This window comes from Pleuronectes platessa, chromosome 10 (genome assembly GCF_947347685.1).
Source record: "Pleuronectes platessa chromosome 10, fPlePla1.1, whole genome shotgun sequence".
Taxonomy (NCBI): Eukaryota; Metazoa; Chordata; class Actinopteri; order Pleuronectiformes; family Pleuronectidae; genus Pleuronectes; species Pleuronectes platessa.
In genome coordinates this window covers 17,946,223-17,965,063 of record NC_070635.1, presented here as the reverse complement: position 1 = coordinate 17,965,063, position 18,841 = coordinate 17,946,223, and the positions used below count along the sequence as shown (strand labels likewise).

The window sequence follows — 18,841 nt, the reverse complement described above, 5'->3', positions numbered from 1 at the left end:
CAACACTTTTCCGGCCATAACTCAACAGCACAACTTGGTACCATATTTCACATTGTTGGTCAGATACTAAATGGGGACATTGAGCCCACCTTGAAACTGTGGTGATTGTATTGATCCTCTGTGATGCGGAGTTGAAGACATCAGCTTTCATGGCTGTGCATGTGAACACACACAAAGACTTTCACTGGAGCAGGTCGTCCACCGATAACCAGAAGGTCAGTGGTTCGATCCCCACCTCCTAAGAGCTGTGCCAGCAGCGTGACAATGATGTGTGTGATAGAAAAAGGTAGAAAAAGGTTGATAAAGCAGTGTATAATAATGCTCGATGAATGGCTTGTACTGTAAAGCCCTCTGAGTGGTGGATAGGACCAGAGAAATGCTAAATAATTTCTATTCACACTATCCGACGAACAGCAGAACAAGAACAAAGCTGAACAAGATAAGTCAACTCAATTTGATTAATATATCACAAAGATACACACTTTAATAAGTTTCACATTTATGTTATTATATGAGCGAATTAATCTATTATATGAACTAATCTGCAACAAACTACTGGGTACATTAGCGGGCAACTACAAAGCAGTAAATCAGTAAATTAAAGCAGTAAATTTCATGAAGCTAAAGCGAAGGAAAAGCAGGAAAGGAAGGGATATGTTCTCTCAGCGACGCACATTCGTTTCTGTTGACACCTCCGCCTCTCTATACCTGGCGTCTGCTCACTGGGGTATTTCTCGTCTCAGATGTGTTTTCCCTCGCTGAATACTCAGGTATTTTTCATGCCTCCAGGTTACAGTTAGGCTGGGTTTTTGTTCTATGCAGCTTCATTCCCTTTCGTTTCTCCCTGTGCTCAATAGCAAAAGCATGTTAGGCGGTAATAGATACTTTCAACCTTTTCCAGGTAATTTGATCAGGCTTTTAAATCAATTCAAGCACACACGGTGCCTGGGTTATGATCGGTGAATACATCGACTGCTGCTCTCATCGTTCAGCATTCATTTTTTTTTTTTTCAAATGGGCAAACCATGTCTCCGTCTGATCTGATAAATGATCCCATCCTGGATTCTGAATTATAAATGTGAACCTCTGTGTATCATATCTTCCAGAGACCAAAGAGGAGTAAGAGTTGAAGCAGTTTAAATGTATTTAACACAGGGGTGACTTCTTGCTGCCTTTCAGTGTTCCAGCACATGGAATTTCCTGTGGAAAATGATGCGGCATCCCCTCCCAGTCCAGTGATAATAAAGATTCAATTTGATTTGGCATTTAACTTGCTTAGATACTGGTGGATCAGAGTGCATTGAATATTTGTGAAGTGGAGTGAAATTCCTGGTTGCTAAATTATTGGGTTTTAACTCAACATGTGTATCTGATCATTGGCTCTGTCTCTCTAGTCTGAGTTATGCATTTTTCTCTCCAGCACATTCTTCCTGTGTAATCCTTTCACCTGAGAAATATAAAAACATAGTGATTTGACAGAGCTCTGCCTTTGTTCCGATGGCCTATCATGGATTTTCCCTCCAGATATTCTCAGGTCATCATCTGATCTCAGTCAGCGGGCTTGGATTCCGCTCAATATGTTCTCAAACTCTGATCCCTTTCCCTCCCTCCCTCCCTCTTTTTCTGTCGACCCGTCCTTCTCTCTCTCTCTCTCTCTCTCTCTCCCTCTCTCTCTCCCTGTATATTTGCTCTTGGTTTTTGATGAAGGAATTTAATTAGAGCAGGGGGAGAAACAGGAAGGAGTGAGGGACATGGTTGAGGAAGGAAGCGTAGCAATAATGAATGGTCAGTGACCCCCGGAGCATACAAGGTAAAGATAAGTGTTTAAATCAGCCCTGGTCGATGTAGAGGAGAGAGGCGTATTGAACCCTGTAACTACATTAGATGAGACTGTATATAGATGTAGCGATGCATCGATGCTGCAACGTCGCCTCACTTACAAGGGGAATTACTAGTAAATCCTGCAGTTCTCATGCAGGATCATATGAGATGAATAATCTCTGTGCGGAGGCCTCGTGCTCCATCTGTGTGGCTCCAGAGCTCAGAGAAAGGACCTGAAACACGACTTCCTGTTTTCCAGTATTTTCTTATGACTTTCATTAACATAGATTATGAGAAAATAAATAAATCCACCATGGCTTTGTTTTACAGTGCAGCTTAGCTATGTCCTGTTGTTGAGCACAAACACACATCCGTGTATTGTATGAAGATGGATGTGTTTGTAAATGTGAAAATTCCCAGCTTGAAGGTCTATAAGAATTCGATGATTTAACGATTCAAATTCGTAAGTGAATGAATTCGTATTACAGACATTTGTGTTTTTTAGCTTTAGATGTACTTTGTTATTGGGGTTAGTTAGCAACTGGCTGACTGGCCTCAATAAGTTGGTGAACAATTGATCTTGTCTCTACCTCTCTTGTGAGTATGCTAGCCTACTGACGTTTCTGCATTCATGTCATATAGTTTAGAATATCACTGTAGCGCAAAATTCTGGCAAATCAAAATCATAAATTTACCTAAGCTACAACCAGTTGCAAACACACTTAGATATCAGTTCCCTAAATATGCCAGATTTGATCATGATCCATAAATGATTCCCAGAGAAAAGATCTGTATTTGCACCGAAATGGAATGGTTTCTTCCCTGACCCATACCACAGCCTTCCACCAAGTTTCCAGGAAATCTGTCCAAATAGTTTCTGCACAATCCTGCATATATACAAACTAACCAACAAACGGGAAGGGGTGAAAACATAAACTCTTTGGCGGAGGTAATTACAAGAAGCTCGGTAGGAAAACAAAACTTGTGTCTGTTTCCGACTTGTGAGTCAGAGAAATCAGAAATGTTTAACACAGACTTCATCTCCCACGTCATGAAAACTACGGGCATGTCAACAAAGTGAGCAGAATGCAGCACTGCAGGAAGTTACAGCAAAATGAATTCATTCAGCTCATCTTATAGGAGCCTTACAATGTTTGTTTGCATTAAGCTTCCATTGGTAATGAGCTGCAAAAAAAGAAATAAAGAGCATAAAGGATGTCTTTGTTTTTTTGTATGAATGCAGCTGAAGAGTAAAGGTCAATGCTCTGCTACTTCTGCAATGCCACAAAGCTGCAGCCTTACACTCTCGTGAGTGTATAGTTTGATCAAATACGAAAGTGGATAACCTCTGACTCCTGGGCTGCATCAAGCTGGTGAGACAGTTTGACCTCGCCTGGGAGAAAATGATATACATTTAATACAATCAAGTCAATGAATACAAAAAGTTAATACCTATACAAAAATATTCTCAGGACCCAATTCTTTCTGCGGCAAAATAAAATAAAATGGTACACTCACATGGTAATCAGTGCCAAAACTCTTTCAGGGATTTGGCAAGGTGTTTGAGGTGAACAAAAGTAGGTAAACTATTTTGTTAAGCTGTTTACATAAGGACTTTCCCATTCTGATGAGACATGCACCAAAGCTTCCATCTCCGTCTGAGACAACCTACTGCTGTGAGCAGCTCTGTACAAAACAGACTCCTGCTCAGACTCTGTTTACTCAAGGTTTGACTGACACAAACCTGGAAATCCTGCTACCGGTGGCATCATCATCCTCATCACTATCATCTGACATCAGACGCCCTGTCAGAGAGAAGCAGCTCCAGACATTTCATTAGAGAGATTAGTGTGATATATGCTTTCAATAATTTACTGTGGCGCTCAAGGGATGTTATTAAAATTGAAATGGCCCTTGATAAGAAAATAGGGTTCCTCCTTCCTAGGTCTAACATCTCCATTTATGTTCTGAAGTAAATGGTTTGCTACAAAATGTTGAAGGGCATTTTCCCTCTATTTTATTTTTTTTGTGTGTTTTTGTGTGAGCGTGTTATCTCCTTGAAAATGTAATGGTTCATTTCAAGGTTTATATATTTTTTTTGCTGGTACACAATAAAATTGAACAGCAGTATTAACCGATGCAAGGTAATATAGACTGGCAGTGACCCCACTGAGCTTTTTCATAACTTCCACCTCCGCAGCTCTCACACTGCAGAATATATTCAGCAACACCTGATATTATTGCTTAGCTGTCTGTTCCAGTAATGTAATAAGTTACCATTCATTCCCGTTGCCTCGTAACTCTGTGTGGCATGACCCTGGGTTCTTGATTTGCTTATGGAGACATTTTAATTGATTTACTAACAAGAAGACCTTTCCTAGCATGCAAGAATCTCCCTCCCCCTAACAAACCATTTGTCTTGTCTTTTCAGTTTCTCATTGTTGCTGTGTGAAGACGATCCCAACACACACACACGCACACACCAATTCCTATCTTTTTAGCTTCTCATTGTTGCCGTGGAGAAGCATTATTCTGTCTGCACACTTATTCTATAGTCTCCATTCTTTGACCTGATGCTATATAAGCATTCAGTCTTATTCTCATGCCCTCTCATTCTGATGGTAATTAGACTGGCTGAAAGGACCGGCAGAGGATTGCTCTGTCTCATTCAACGAAGTACGGTAAAAAGTCATTCCTGGGATTAAAAAAACAAAACAAAACAAAACTGTGCGGTAGATTTCCAGGGCTGTGTTGTAGTGGCTGCAGTTGCCTGTCCGCCCCCCGCCCCCCTCCTATGCTAATGAGTCGGAGCTTGATTGTTTCCTCATATTTTAATCTCCAGTGTTGGAAGGGAAGGGGGGTGGTGGCAGATGTAAGAGTGTTAGTACGAGCGAGGGATGAGACGAGAGGGGAAAAAGACAGGGTTCGTGAGGAAGATGGGACAGAGACTGTTGGTAGCTCAGGAATGGAGGGGAGAAAGGTGCGAGAGGAAAGCCGGAGGGATACAATTCCTCGTTTAAACCGATATTAGTGGATCTAGATGTGTTTTTTTAAACGTGTGATAAACCTGCTAAAAAGGCTATTAACTCCTTTCCCATTGCCAGAAGAGGAGTTTGGCTCTCTATTGTTTCTATAACTGCCAACTGTCTACTGCATAGTCATTTGATCCGGCCCTGAATGCTCGTTGTATCCATTCCCATTGCAGACAAATGCGACATTTTAGTGGGTCTTAGTGTTTTTTTTAACCAAAAGGTTTAAGAAGAACTGTGACGATGTGAGGCACAAGGGAGGGCAGCAGGAGACTATTAAATATGCAAGGCGGAAACGATGAGATAAAGAGGGATAGAAGCCCTGCTAGGTGATAAGCAGCAGGTAAGAATATACAGTTCAGGTTATAAGGAGACATCCACACTTCATTAGCACCGACAAAGAGCTGGAGCTGCTGCTGATAAACCTCTGCAATAATCATCATTGGCTCATTTTAAACAATGAAGGTAGTCACTGAAAAGAGAAGACCCTCAGTATTTCCCCTGTTATACGGGTTTTTGTGAAAAAACGATCACAATTCTCAAACCCTGTCTGCTGCTGCACATCATCCATACTGCAGGGTGGACATACTGACCAGGGGGCAATGAGAGGAGGAGCAAGAGAGACTTTCTTGAATATACTAATGTGTAATTTGCATATATATACATAATAAAAGAGCTTTGTACAAAGCTCCTCTTCAGTATGCCGTTTCCCCCGCGCTTTTTGTAACTTGCATGGTAGAGGTCATGCAATTAAGAAGGAAGAATATAGTGTATGATATTTTTGGGGAATGGAGTCAGAGAAGTGGAGAAGAAAAAATCCGTGCTGAAATGAGATTCTTGGATGTCAGTCAGGAAGTTTTTTTTTTTCAAGAGGGTGCAAGTTCAGCTGCTTTAGTGGAGTTGGATTAGTTATTTACTGTGATTGTTGCTCACAGCAAAGACAGAACATATTCAAGGAAATAGCTTTCATAAGGACTTGAGTGAGAGCCAACATGCGCACTGCACTGTATGTTCAATATGAAATATGTGCGTTGGCAGAACTTACTTGTTTTAAAGAGTAATGAGAACTGTTTTAAGAAAAATAATAAAATCCCCACTTGGAAAGCAGGCCTGTAATGACTTTTAAAGATACAGTATGTAACAATCCTTCATTTAAATGTATAAACATGACAAGACATATGTTATATATTGAGCTGTGGACTGCAATTTTATTCAAGGGACATATCATTTTGGTCGCCCTTTAATTGCGTTATATCCACTTAACCCGGGACTTTGCCCATCTCTGCTGTTTCTTCTGGGTTAATGATGCATAACAAAGGAAACGCACACAAATTTAATAAATGTCACTTTAGTTTATTTGGACTTGCGGTATCTTTAGATCAGCAGATTCGGAACCTTCACAGCATTATGACCATGGAACTTCAAGCAGCCCACTCCTGCTGTGTTTTCATGTGAACCGCTGTTTGACTCAGGATACAGTTACTTGTGATGTAAAGATTGTCATTCAATCTCTAGAAATACATTATGTGTACAGATAAACATGCACATACACAAACAGAAAGTTGATATACAAACTCATGTTGGTGGGTTCTCCACCAGCATTTCCCATAACCGCACATACAAACATTCACTCAGCTTTGACCTCGAGAACAATAGCCTTGCAGTCGAGTGCAGATTCCAATCAATCCAAAGTTACACAATTAGCCTTTAAACTGCAGCCTGCTCCTCCCCTCGCTCTGACCCCCTCAGAAGACGCAACCACAGGAATTCACAGAGAGTTCAGCTAGTTCCCACTGTCGCCCTCCATCATCTCCTTATCTCCCTGCAGGTCAGTGAGCACCAGGCCCAAACTGGGTGTCCTCCTGGGATGTTTGTGCAACGTGTTTATGACAACCCCCAAGTGTTGTTGCTGGTGTTGTCACTAAAGTTAACAAGAGAGATAGAGAGGTAGACGGCAGGAACACGGCGTTCCACTGGGAAGCAACCTAGACGACCTGATCTTCTGAGGAGCCGGAGAGACAAAACAGGGGCGGAGTGGTTTGGGAAGGGGACTGGGAGAGAGACGAGACAGGAGAGGAAATTAGCCGAGAGGTGAGAGATAAACAAGACGACCGAGAGAGTGAAGTTGGAAGTACATGCAATGTAGCAAAGGAGGAACAGGAAGTGAGCACAAGAGCAGTGTTATAGTTGGAGGCATTAGTGGACAGCGGTTCCCCAGTCATAGATTTATTATCAGTTATACAATATAAGGTGTTAAAATATAACAAATATTTTACAATTTAAAACGAAACAAAGCATCTACCCCAGTATTCCACTCCTGTTAACAATACAAACAAAGGGCATAGCTAGACACCTGATGAACAACACCATCACTACTATCTGAAGCCCTTTTCAGACATGAACTCTGAATTTTTTTTCGCACAATGGGTCGGGCCTTTTCGCTTTTCACTTAAGAAGTGCGTGGCAGCAGATTCTCGGGTCAGACACAGCACTCAGGAGGCAGGATGTTGTACTGCGTTGTTTTCATGAAAAGCTCTTGAATCTCTTTGTTTTCACAAGTTGACATCTTCGTCTTCTATTCGTATATGTGTATGGCTTGTTTTGTTTTTTTTTCAGTTCGGAGTCCGTTGTGTGTTAGAAATGTAATCAGCACGCAGCAATTGACATTTGCGTTTTCAACCTTCAGTCCTTCTGCCAAGAGATTATCCAGAGTTCAGTGCATGTCTGTCACTACCGTCTCACCATTACAACCATCTGTTTGATAATGATGCGCAGTTTTACCAGTAGTATTTTGAAATGTTCTCAGCTATCTATGTTTTATATAAAATTGATTTATTCCTTTTTAAATGTTTCAAAAGCCTAAATAAATGTTTTATCTCCTGCACTATTCTCCCTATGAGAAACTAAATAGATAACAGAGAAGGAACTCTCTGCCTATTTAATTAAATTGATCGTCTTCCATTCTGATTGACCTCACAATGCCCCTAAATCTGGGCTGGAGAAAATCCCAGACACCCGTGTAAAATATGATATCCTGTTATTTCTGCCTCCAAAAAAAGAACTGCAGTGAGACTGTCTGCCGGCCCCTAACCAGCCTTAAATTACAATAATTATGGCTGCATTAGCTCAAGGGTATAGTAACATCTAGTATTGCACTTGTAAAATAGAGTGGTTGCTGCGGTGTGTTTTTGTCCAGCGACAAATAACTCGGATGAAATGAGAATGATATTCCATACGTATCTCTTTTGTTTTTTTATCATAACAAACAATGAAAGATCTACATTTAACTTTGTATTGCTGTCATTTCCCTCACAAACTCGGTTACCAGTGCCCCTCATGTGAGGACACACTCAAAGTAGCGCAAATCCTTTTCCTGGAATTCTGATCCGGTCATGGAACCAGACTTGGAAACGATTTCATTAAATAACTCTCCGGTGTGATTTCCCCAGACTAAGCACAGGCTCTACCTCCAGCCTACACATTATTCACCTTGACACTTGGAAACCTGTAAGTATCCTGTATTGGATATCATTAGGCCTGCCTCCAACAGGGCTATTTATACCTCACAACATTAACTGAACTTTCTGTAGTCTCCTCTTCTTCCCCCGACATAAGCATCCGCCTTTGTTGAAAGGATTTCTTCTCTGTTTTGTGATTGCAACGCCCTGAGGCCTCATCTTCCACTGGACAGGCCAGTTTGACGATCAATTATCTGTCAATTCCTGAAAAGATTTGTGGTCTCTTCAAGGTTTCCGACAGAAGCAGTAGCCATTGCTTTTTTTAGCTCCTCGCGTAATCTCCCGGCCGAGACGATATATCGGGAGCCATGTTTCCATTCCGATGTATTCATAAGCTCTTCCTTAAACCCTTCCGCTGCCGTGTTTGGAGGCATTGAGAGTAAGGGGGAATCTCAGCGCTGGACCTAAAAATAGCCTGCATTCTTTCCTCTGTGTTTCAGGAAGCATCAGAGGAAACCGGAACAACCCGCACTCCCATGTCCCATCGTCTTTCCCCCTCATCCCGGCACACAGCCAACAGCCATCCCCTTTTCACCGTCTCTCTTTCTCATTCAGTGTCCCTCCTCCAAACCGTCCATCCCTTCTTTACTTCCTTTTACCCAGAGTTCACCCCCCACGACTTATTTTTACTTCCATATCATCAGTGAGTGATTCTTTCCGTCCGTCCTTCTATAATGGACTCATGTTGAATGTGGCTCAGCTTTATTGGTACAGTGAATGTGTGTTAATGTATTTATATACTGTTCATACGCCTACAGCAGTGAGACAGAATGTGTAACATCATATTAAATGTGTATAACAGAGCATTATGCCAGAGATGCCTTGTTAAAATGTAAAGAGCTGAGATATAGCAAAAGATGAATGGCCTCACTTTCGGCTCTTACTCTTTCCAGCCCTGTGTCTGTCTTTCTCTTCATATCACTTTTACCTATGCAGCTCTCTTCTGTGCTAACAAAGATCAAGTTTGTATAGATCTAATAGCAACCCACTGAGCCTCAGTGAGCAAAACATGAGAATTGTGGCTGGAGGGATTCACTAATGGAGGCAAAATAAATCGTCTTATGACTTATCTGTGAGGGAACAGGCAGCAAAATCGAGCGTAGCTCTGTGGCACCATCTACTTTATTTAACGTCTTTTCTGCATAAACTGCACCACTAAAGACAATGGTTTGCCAACAGTTATCACAGATGAATATATTTGACAGAACACTGACCCACGTCTTGGCCTCTTGAACCATGTTTCTCAAAATGGGACGATTGTTTACTTTTTAGTTTGTTAGCAGGATTATGCAAAAAACGACTGGATGCTTTACCCTAAGAGTTGGTTGAGGGAATGCGCTATGGGAGAACCCATAACATTTTGATGCAAATCTCCAGGAGTTCTCTTTTCTTTAACTTTTTTTTTCAACAGTTTTGCTTATTTCCCAGATGATAATTCATTGATCTTGATGAAGAACAACAGCACATTTCAGGGACTTATATTTCTGAATGTGGGCTTTTTGATGTGGATCCAAATAAAAATCGGGATCTTGGGGATTCAAATTTCACAAGGCTGTATGGTATCCTGTAGGGCTCCAAAGCTGTAAAAACATAATTTTGGCCTTAGCTCTCAGGGTTGTTTTAATGTAAGGGGATTGTTGGGCCTTGGTGGACGTGCGCTACTGAGTGCAATTTATTAAGGGGTTTTCCTTTAGTTTGTTTGTTATCCGGCTTACTGAATAAAACTCAGCAAGATGTGCTCTAAACATTTTAACAGCATCTTGAGAATAAGTAACTTTATTCTGTGCCGGCAGATAAAGTAGATACTCATCACCCAGTGGCAGCATGCAAGTAGAGTATACGACACCATGCAGCAATGTTTTGCACCGTGGTGTTGTACAAAGGCTCAGCCGTGCATTACATCTATGAAAACTCTGTGACTGTGTTTGTTTTGTGTGACAGCTTGTGTTTCCTCTTCTGAACCCTTTTTGTTCCCAGTGTGAGAGCTGGTCCATTGTACTAAGTGTGTCAACAATACCAGCTGAGAGGCAGCCCTGCAGTCCACACACACACACCTACACACGCACACACACACACACACACTCACTCACTCACTCCCGCTGCAGAGTATAATCCTTAAAAGATGGAGACTGGGGGTGAAAGAGGGGAGGCATTGGAGGAGGGAGAGAGAGAGAAAGAGAGAGAAAGAGAGGGCGAAGGAGAAGTTTAATGTGAGAATGTCGGAAAAGGAAAGATTGGGGTGAAAAGAGCAATAGATTGAGCGATGGTGGAGACAAATTTGACAGTGAGCAAGACAGGTATAAGAAAGGAGGAAAAGCACGGATGAGAGAGAGAGAGAGAGAGAGAGTGAGAGATTTTAATGTTTCAAAGGGATCCCCATCACAGTGTCTGACATGTTACATACACAGCTCACTATCACACAGACCCTGACAGCTGCACAAATTCGTTGGAAGAGGTTCCCTGGGAAAAAGCTTTGATCATGTGTGTGTGTGTGTGTGTTGGCGAGAGACTTAGTACATTTTCCCATACCTGGACATATAAGATGAATGTACACAGATAAATCTGGCTCTGTGTGAGTGTGGGAGTGTTTGTGTGTGCGTGAATATGTGCGTGTGTAATGGGAATAAAGGCTGCTAGCGCTGTCATGTTTTTGTGTGCGTGTATATATTGCATGTAATGGAATTGTATTTGTAGTCAGCCATGTGTGCAATGTGTATCCTCTTAGGCAATCGGGCTAGTTTGCATTCAAATGGCGTCTCTCTCTTTCCGATATCAGCCTGGAAATCTGTTTTATTTGTATCTGACACTTCCCATCAAGCATCTTTCAGAGGTGGTCGGTAAACAAACCCACTTTTATCGAATCGGGCGCCACCACAGTTCATGCAAACACACACACACTTCTCAGAATACAAACCGCACACTACTCAGTACTGAGCTGCTCCTCAGGAGTGAAGGGAAAAATATTTCAAGAAATGAGAGTTTTACCTTTTCAGAATGTAGTGGAGCTGATATTTGTTTTACACACATGACAAGCCATTCATCATGTTTTGAGGAAACACAATTTTTCTATTACTAGTGACATTTAGGGCTGCGATTATATTCAGTATTTATTAATCACACAGGGTATATATAAATATAAAGTCTCCCTCACGCCCAGCATGGGGTGGTACGTCTTCCTGAAGCTTGGGTCCCCTGGGAGTCTGCAGTATCTTAGCTGTTCCTAGGACTGTGCTCTTCTGGACAAAGGCCTTAGATGTTGAAACTAGGATCTGCTGGAGCCACTCTCCCAGTTTGGGGGTCACAGCCCCTAATGCTCCCTTTACCAAAGGGATCACATTGGATTTCCCCTTCCACATCTGTTCAAGCTGTTCTCTCAGCCCTTGGTGCTTCTCGATCTTTTCATTCTCCTTTTCTCTGATGCTACTTTCTGCTGTGATTGCCACATCGATCACTAATGCCACCTTCAGCAGGTGCTTGTCAGTCTGGAATCTGATGTCGCACAAGATCTTAGCTCTGTTCTTCTCAACCTCCTTTTGGTATGTTTGCTTATGCCTCTCAGTGTACGCTGTCCCAGCCAGCATCTTACAACCTGCTACCAAGTGCTGGACTGTCTCAGGGGTATCTCTGCACAGCCTGCACCTTGGATCTTCTCTAATACTTTTAAAGACTTGCCTTTCTCTTTATTTGGCTCTGCCTGATTTCCTTCTGGCCTCCTTAGGATGTTCTATATATATATTTATATATATATATGTGTGTGTGTGTGTGTGTGTGTCTGTGTGTGTGTATTTATATAGCGCAAATAGAACCAGGTAAATGTGTGTCAGGGTTTTCTTGATTATAACTTAATTTATTAGCGATTGCATGTCTTTCATCTGATTGATTAAATCCAGTCAGTTCAAGCAATTTGCCTCATCTGTAGCTTGAAGAGACAAGCAATATTTTCTCAGTGAACACTGTGCTGAAAGATATTGTGGGGAAAATACTGCATATGTAAGGGCTTTCAGAAGACACATGCAAATAGAGCAGTATTTGTCACTTCCATTAAAATGAAGTATTACCCAGTGAAGCAGTTTTTTCTTCTCTGTTGTGGTTGCAGTCTATAGGCTCATTCTAGGCTGTTAGTGTAAGGCACTGGCCTGTAAGTGACACTGCTCAGCAGCCATCGTTTCCTTTTACCGCTAAATGTCTCCTGCACATGTGTTCAATCCTGTTAGCACTGCCAGCATAACTGTGTGTGTATGTTTGTGTGTGTTAGTCAGGCATTGTGCGCCATTTGAGCAAAGTACAGGTAATGGATTAATATCAGAGCTGGCTCAGGCACAACATTGCTTTGTGGTGACAACCTGTCATTATCGCAAACACCAGCTCTAACACACAAAAGCTCATAGACGTGTGTCTAAGCACATGCAAGCACACGGCCAAATACACTATACATGCAAGCGCATATGCTCCGATTGTCTGTCTTCAGCCGACTCTCAAAACCTGTCATTACAACACTTGTCCCATCCAGTTCCCGACTGCGGGACTGATGCTGAGACCTGACTGTGTCTGTTTTGAACGCTGTTGTCATGCCATCATTCTTCCAAACATAACCTGAAAGTTTACCTATAAGGCAGCAGGCAGCATCAGTCCTCATATCGGCCTTCGTCCCTGCCAGAGATGCTCATCCTTTTCAATCATTTAGTCAGTACTGAGCTGTGTAATTGGACAGTGGAATCTGATTGGAAATGTAAATTAGAGCTGATTAGGCGCTCATGTCTGAATTCAACACTGGACGCCTTGGTTTGTGCCCTTACAGACGGGTGATCGATAGTAAATGTGTCTTGTGTAATTAACCATGGTTAAAGCATTTCCTTTAAATAGATGAAGGAAAAAGGAAAATCACTGCTATCCAGAAAATGTCATCGGATTCCACATGATTAGCGTTGATCAGTTTGAATTGGAAAACAAGCTTAATGATCACATTTTCAAATTCAGTTTTCTAAATGACGTCAATGTGATTTTGTCTATTTTAACTGCTGATTCACCTACTCTGAACCAACACACACACACACACACCCACACACACTGAGACAAGAAAGGACACACACTCATATGACACACTCATATATATAACATTATAACTCGTCATGTTGATAACTGAATGTTTTATATAGCAGCATCATTAAAGCTCACTAAAGCTGTATAAGTTACTGCTAAGATGCTGCACAGACCATAACTGTTATTGATGCAAGCTCATAGTAAAACTTACTTTAATTATAATAAGCACGAGTAATTACACATATCCTGCTTCCTTAATTTGATGTGCTTCCTGATGAATCAAGACCCTGCTGTGGGACTTTAACCAGGAAGAGATTATTGTAAAGGAGTTTTATTTTGTTAAGTGGATAGAACTCAGGGCAGACACTGAAAGTAACTTTGTGCGACATCATTAGATCACGGCACAAAGATCGGCGAAAAAATATAGTTTCCCAGTGATTTGTGACCTTAGGTGACCTTTCTCTCTCTTTTTCTCTCTGTCTCCGCAGCAGTCTTATGCTCCTCCCCCTCCGCCCATGGCACCGCCAAGTCCTGGCATCACAGGAGGAGGAGGAGGTGGAGGTCATGGAGGAGGTCATGGAGGAGGGCTGATGGAGCAGCTTAGTAAGACCAACCTGTACATCAGAGGCTTGCCACCGGCCACCACCGACCAGGACCTCATCAAACTCTGCCAGCCGTGAGTTCTGTTCTGATTTATTATAGACTATTCCATTCTATTCTATTGTATTCTATTCTGTTTAATTTGACAACATCCATGTGGGTTAAACTGCGTCCTTTAGTGCAGTTGCAGAGATGGTTCATTCCAGCTTGTTACAGTGAGTCCAACAGGAGCTTCTAATGAGCATCAGCAGTTTGCTCTTGTCCGCATCCACTCTGCACTGGGCCACCTACACACACAAACACTAGGATATACACATAAATCCCTCTCTCAGCAGAATTTTTAAACCCTGCAGCCTCTGAACAAATTTACCAATTTTTTTAAAACTCGTGCTATCATAATAGTAAAAGGTTGTACACAAATGCAACTGCACTGCTTTTACAGTGAACACCAGTAGGATTTCAAATATGGTGATTTCATCAATAAAGTATTTCACAGCAGCAGTTTTAGAAAAGGTTTTTGAACAATTTGCTAAATCATCATTGAGATTGAATGCTTATTCCTACCCTGATAAACCTACATTTGAGTATATATATCCAAAACCTTATATCCAAAACCTTAAAAACCTTGTAAACCTGTAGGAGGCTGAGAACCAAAAAAAATGTGTTGGTAGAGATTTCGAATGAACAAAATTTATTGTTGTGCACAATAAGAGAAGAAAGTGATGTGATGTTAATAGGAATCCATTTGTTGCTTAGATGCCTCGGGTATTGGTGGTGAAGCTGTTTGAGTATAAGCTTAATTTGAGAATTTTTGTTCTTTGTCCTAATAATATATAGGCGAATGATGTGATGTCCCTTATAGGTCACGATAGAATATGATAGTCTCCCACGATAACGATAATATCACAACAAAGCAATCAATATTTTGCAAAAACAATCGTAAAACGATAAATCAAATATCTGTTAAAGTGAAGAAGAATAGAAGATTGAAATGAAGTGCGGAGTTTGTGTATTTATTCACTTCAGTTTTCACAGAGTTTGACACAAACTTGGATGAAACAATGTATAAAAAAGTGCATCAAGTTTTATCTTAGTGCCTCTGTAGTCTTTAATAAACACCATGAATGCCATCATTCCAATGTAAAATCACCAAAGACTGGTGATTAGCAGGGAATTTTTTTATTCAAATACTGACATTTATATTATTGCTGAATCGATATTTTGTCCCACCACTGGACAGGAGGTATCAGGGATCTGGACTCAGTAGAATCAGACATTTCACTTTCCTTTCTCTGTCTTCATGCTAAAATTAAATCCTCTCCATTTTATTCTCAGTTGTCTCAAGAATGAACAGCATGTAGATGAGCCAGCTCTCCCATCGCCTACAGCTAACACCTGATATCATTAAATGTAATTGGAGAATCATATATTGAGCTAAATAGTTTTTAGGTAAAAGCTATAAATGATTTCTCTAACATTTGTAATTGATGTAAGTGGCTTTTGAGTAGGGAAATTGGATAAATAAAAACCAGAATATGCAGAATAACGCACACACACGCACACACACTCATATACCTTGCCCTTCTGCGTGTCAGCTGCAGTTCAAGCCTGTTGTATTTCAGCATAGCCCTGGAGGCGTTCTGGAGAAAGAGGGTGAAAAATGGGTGCCAATAAAAGTTTCATTAGAGGCCCAGTGAGTGTGCCAAGTGCCCAGTAACATTTAGGAAAGGTCGGTGGGGGAGGGTGGGCCCGTGTGTTCTGCTGGGCAGCAGTCTCAGCCCTGGGTTTCCAGCTCTCCCCGGATTTTCAGAAATAGACTTGAGTTGCAGTTTCCTGTCACTCACTGGCTTGACGTGCACACATGCGCACGCAAAGACACACAAACAGGCATTTCATTCATGCACAGTGACAATGTGTAAGGGACATCCCTTGACACACACACACACACACACGCACACACACACACACACTTTATCAACTCAGTGTCATTCTCAACCTTATTGTTAGCAAGCGTGGCTTCTCTTCTTTTTGTGTGTGTGTGCCAACCCGCCCACCAGCACCATCCTCTCCCTTCCCATTCTGTCATCCTCCTCATTTCCTGCATGCATCCTTCTCTCTCTCTCTCTCTCTCTCTCTCTCTCTCTTTCTCTCTCTCTCTCTTTCTCTCTCTCTCTCTCTCTCTCCCTCGATCCCTCACCCGTCCCTCCCTTCCTCTCCCCCTGTCTCTGTGCCAGTTCGCAGAGTGTCAGTGAAAAGTGCTGTTGTCAGCTGACATTTCCAATCACTCCCCCGGTTGCCCAAACTATGGACACACTTTTAACGTCTGGGGACAGAGCAGAACGTGAGCGGAATCGAAAGCGTGGCACAAGGGCAATTTCTCTCTCGCACGCTCGCCTTCACTCACTTGTTGTCTTGCTGTCTCTCCCTCTCTCATGCTTACCACTGCAGCTCTCCTCTTACCTATTTATCGATGGATCTATATTCTGTGTACTCTATCTGCTCGTCTGTATTTCACGATCGAGGGGTTGTATGAGGACACACAAGCTTTAACCACTCAAAGCCACTCAAAGGAGAAATCGTTTAAGAAGAACATAACAAATGAGTTTACAATCCCAAGTTAATCATCAGCACATGACTCCTCAGGTCTTCTTCTGCAGAGTCGCTAATGGAAATGTGAATGTGCTTGATGTTTTTGTAGCCGGTGATTGTTCTGAAACCTGAACCCTCGACAGGCATTTCGGTCTGGAAATATAATGCCTACTATAGCAAAGTCATAATCCATCTTTAATCATCAGTGTTTTCAGTGACATCAAGTCATCCTTTAAATTTACAGCACAGTGCCTGTTTCACCGTGGAGGAAAATCTCCCAAGATGTAATTTCTCTATAGTGCCTGAAGTTGTTAAACTACATATGGAGAATGAATCTGAAGGCTTCTGAGGCAGTGTTGGTCTGTCTGAGTCTAACTGGCAGAGCGGGGGGTGGGGTAGGGGGAGGGAATGAGGCAAACGCGAGAGACAAGACAGCTGTATCGGATCCCCAATTAGGAGATACCACACACAGGGACCGACCTGTGCGTTCGCTCATAAACACACGCACGCACACACACACACACACACACACACAGCCTCAGTCAGAAAACACAGATCCTTCAAATGTGCATAATGTGCAGATATACACATTTTTATATACATGCACAGACATCCTGGAGAGATGTGGAAATGATGTGTGTGTGTGTGTGTGTGTTGGTGGGAACTTTGGTTCAGTAGACATCAAACGGTGAGCATCCGAAGGCTGACGGTGCTGCACAAGGGAATGAAAACAGATCTGATGCTGTGAGGGCCCTCTAAGGACTGTCATTAACACTTTACACACACACCCACACATCGACACACACACACACACACACAAATACAGACACACACACACAGCCAGGGCGCACAGTGAATTTGTCAAGCCTGCCAAAATTGGATGCACTGAGTTTTGAATTGACATTCCTCCTTAAGTCTCGACAGTCTGGAAAATACTGTCAGTTTCAGTGGCCTCACTGTTCATTGTGTTTCACACTTCTGAGTAAAAAATAAGATCTCAACTCCAGTTTTTGGCAAGAATTCTGAGGAGTTTCCATGAAGAGGACACGTACCTTGTCCTAAAAGGATTGTCATAGTGAAAGTCGTTCTGTCAGCCTCACCCCCCCACCATCTCCTCCCTGACTGCTGCTTCCGCTGTGGAGAGGCATTCTTCTCAGGCTGATGGTGCTGTGTTTCGGGGCTGTGTCACAGTTTTGTGAAGCCAAGGAAAATAGAGAATTTTAAGTTAGCCGGCAAGTCTTTGTGAGTAGTTCATAACTTATGATCCAAATACAAAATGCAGAAAGGGACTTTTTAAGCATTTTGTCAGTATCCGGTATAAATACTTAAATGCGAAAAGCAGTGGTGGAGGAACTCAAACATTTTACTGATATAAAAGTACAAATACATAAACAAAAATGTACCCAGTTAAATTGTTTTACTTAACTTTGCTACTTGAGTAAAAGTAAGTGCTTGCTGTCAGATATATGTAATGTATAAAAAGTACTTGCTGAATTTAGCCTGTTCCCTGCTACAGTCAACTACATCATTATGGCTGAGTCTCAGTGGAGGCCTCTTCCAAATCAATTTTTTTTGCTTCTTCACCAGTGATAGTTCTGCAGAGGGGGCGGAGTTCAATGTTACCTGACTTCTCTGATTGGATCCGTGGACCAGTTATCCCCTCTAGTTATTGTTTACTTTTGCAAATATAAAAAAGCAACATATAGTGCAATGCATTGTAAAAAATGTTGTGCGATAGAAAGCTCGGATATTTAATGAAGTGAAGGTAAAAAATACTTGAAGATAAATGGACTTAAAGAACAGATACTTGAAAAATTCCCTTAAGTACAGTAACAAGGTGTGTGTACTGTGCTACATCCCAGCACAAGTTAAAAGCTAAATCCATCCATTGGGCAGCAGATCTGCAGATGAGAGAAGTCAGAGGTTAATGACCAGACTAGTTCAAGCTGAGTGTTGACAGAAAAGCTATGGTTACATTGATTACTAATCTTTACAAACGTGGTGAGCAGGAAAGCATCTCAGAATATGCGACATGTTCAACCTTGAGGCCGATGGGCTACAGCAGCAGGAGACCCTGTCTGGTGGCCATCTTGTTAGCCAAGAACAGACATTATGGCTGCAGTGAACGTATGGGTTCACCAAAACTGGATCCATGGAGACTGGAAAAAGAAAGCTTGGTATGATGAATCTGGATTCCTGTTGAGACTGCAGATGGTATGGCCAGAATCAGCATCAATCTATGGA

The 18,841-nt window shown here is 41.9% G+C and overlaps 1 protein-coding gene across 1 annotated transcript in view; it reads left to right on the top strand.

The window, feature by feature from the left end:
- The window catches only part of LOC128449166 (RNA-binding motif, single-stranded-interacting protein 3), a 122,842-nt gene that overhangs the window by 22,996 nt on the left and 81,005 nt on the right, over positions 1-18,841 (top strand). The window contains exon 2 of the mRNA XM_053432216.1: positions 13,897-14,084. Within this exon, the coding sequence (XP_053288191.1) occupies positions 13,897-14,084 (188 nt within the window). The remainder of the gene's footprint in view (positions 1-13,896; positions 14,085-18,841) is intronic.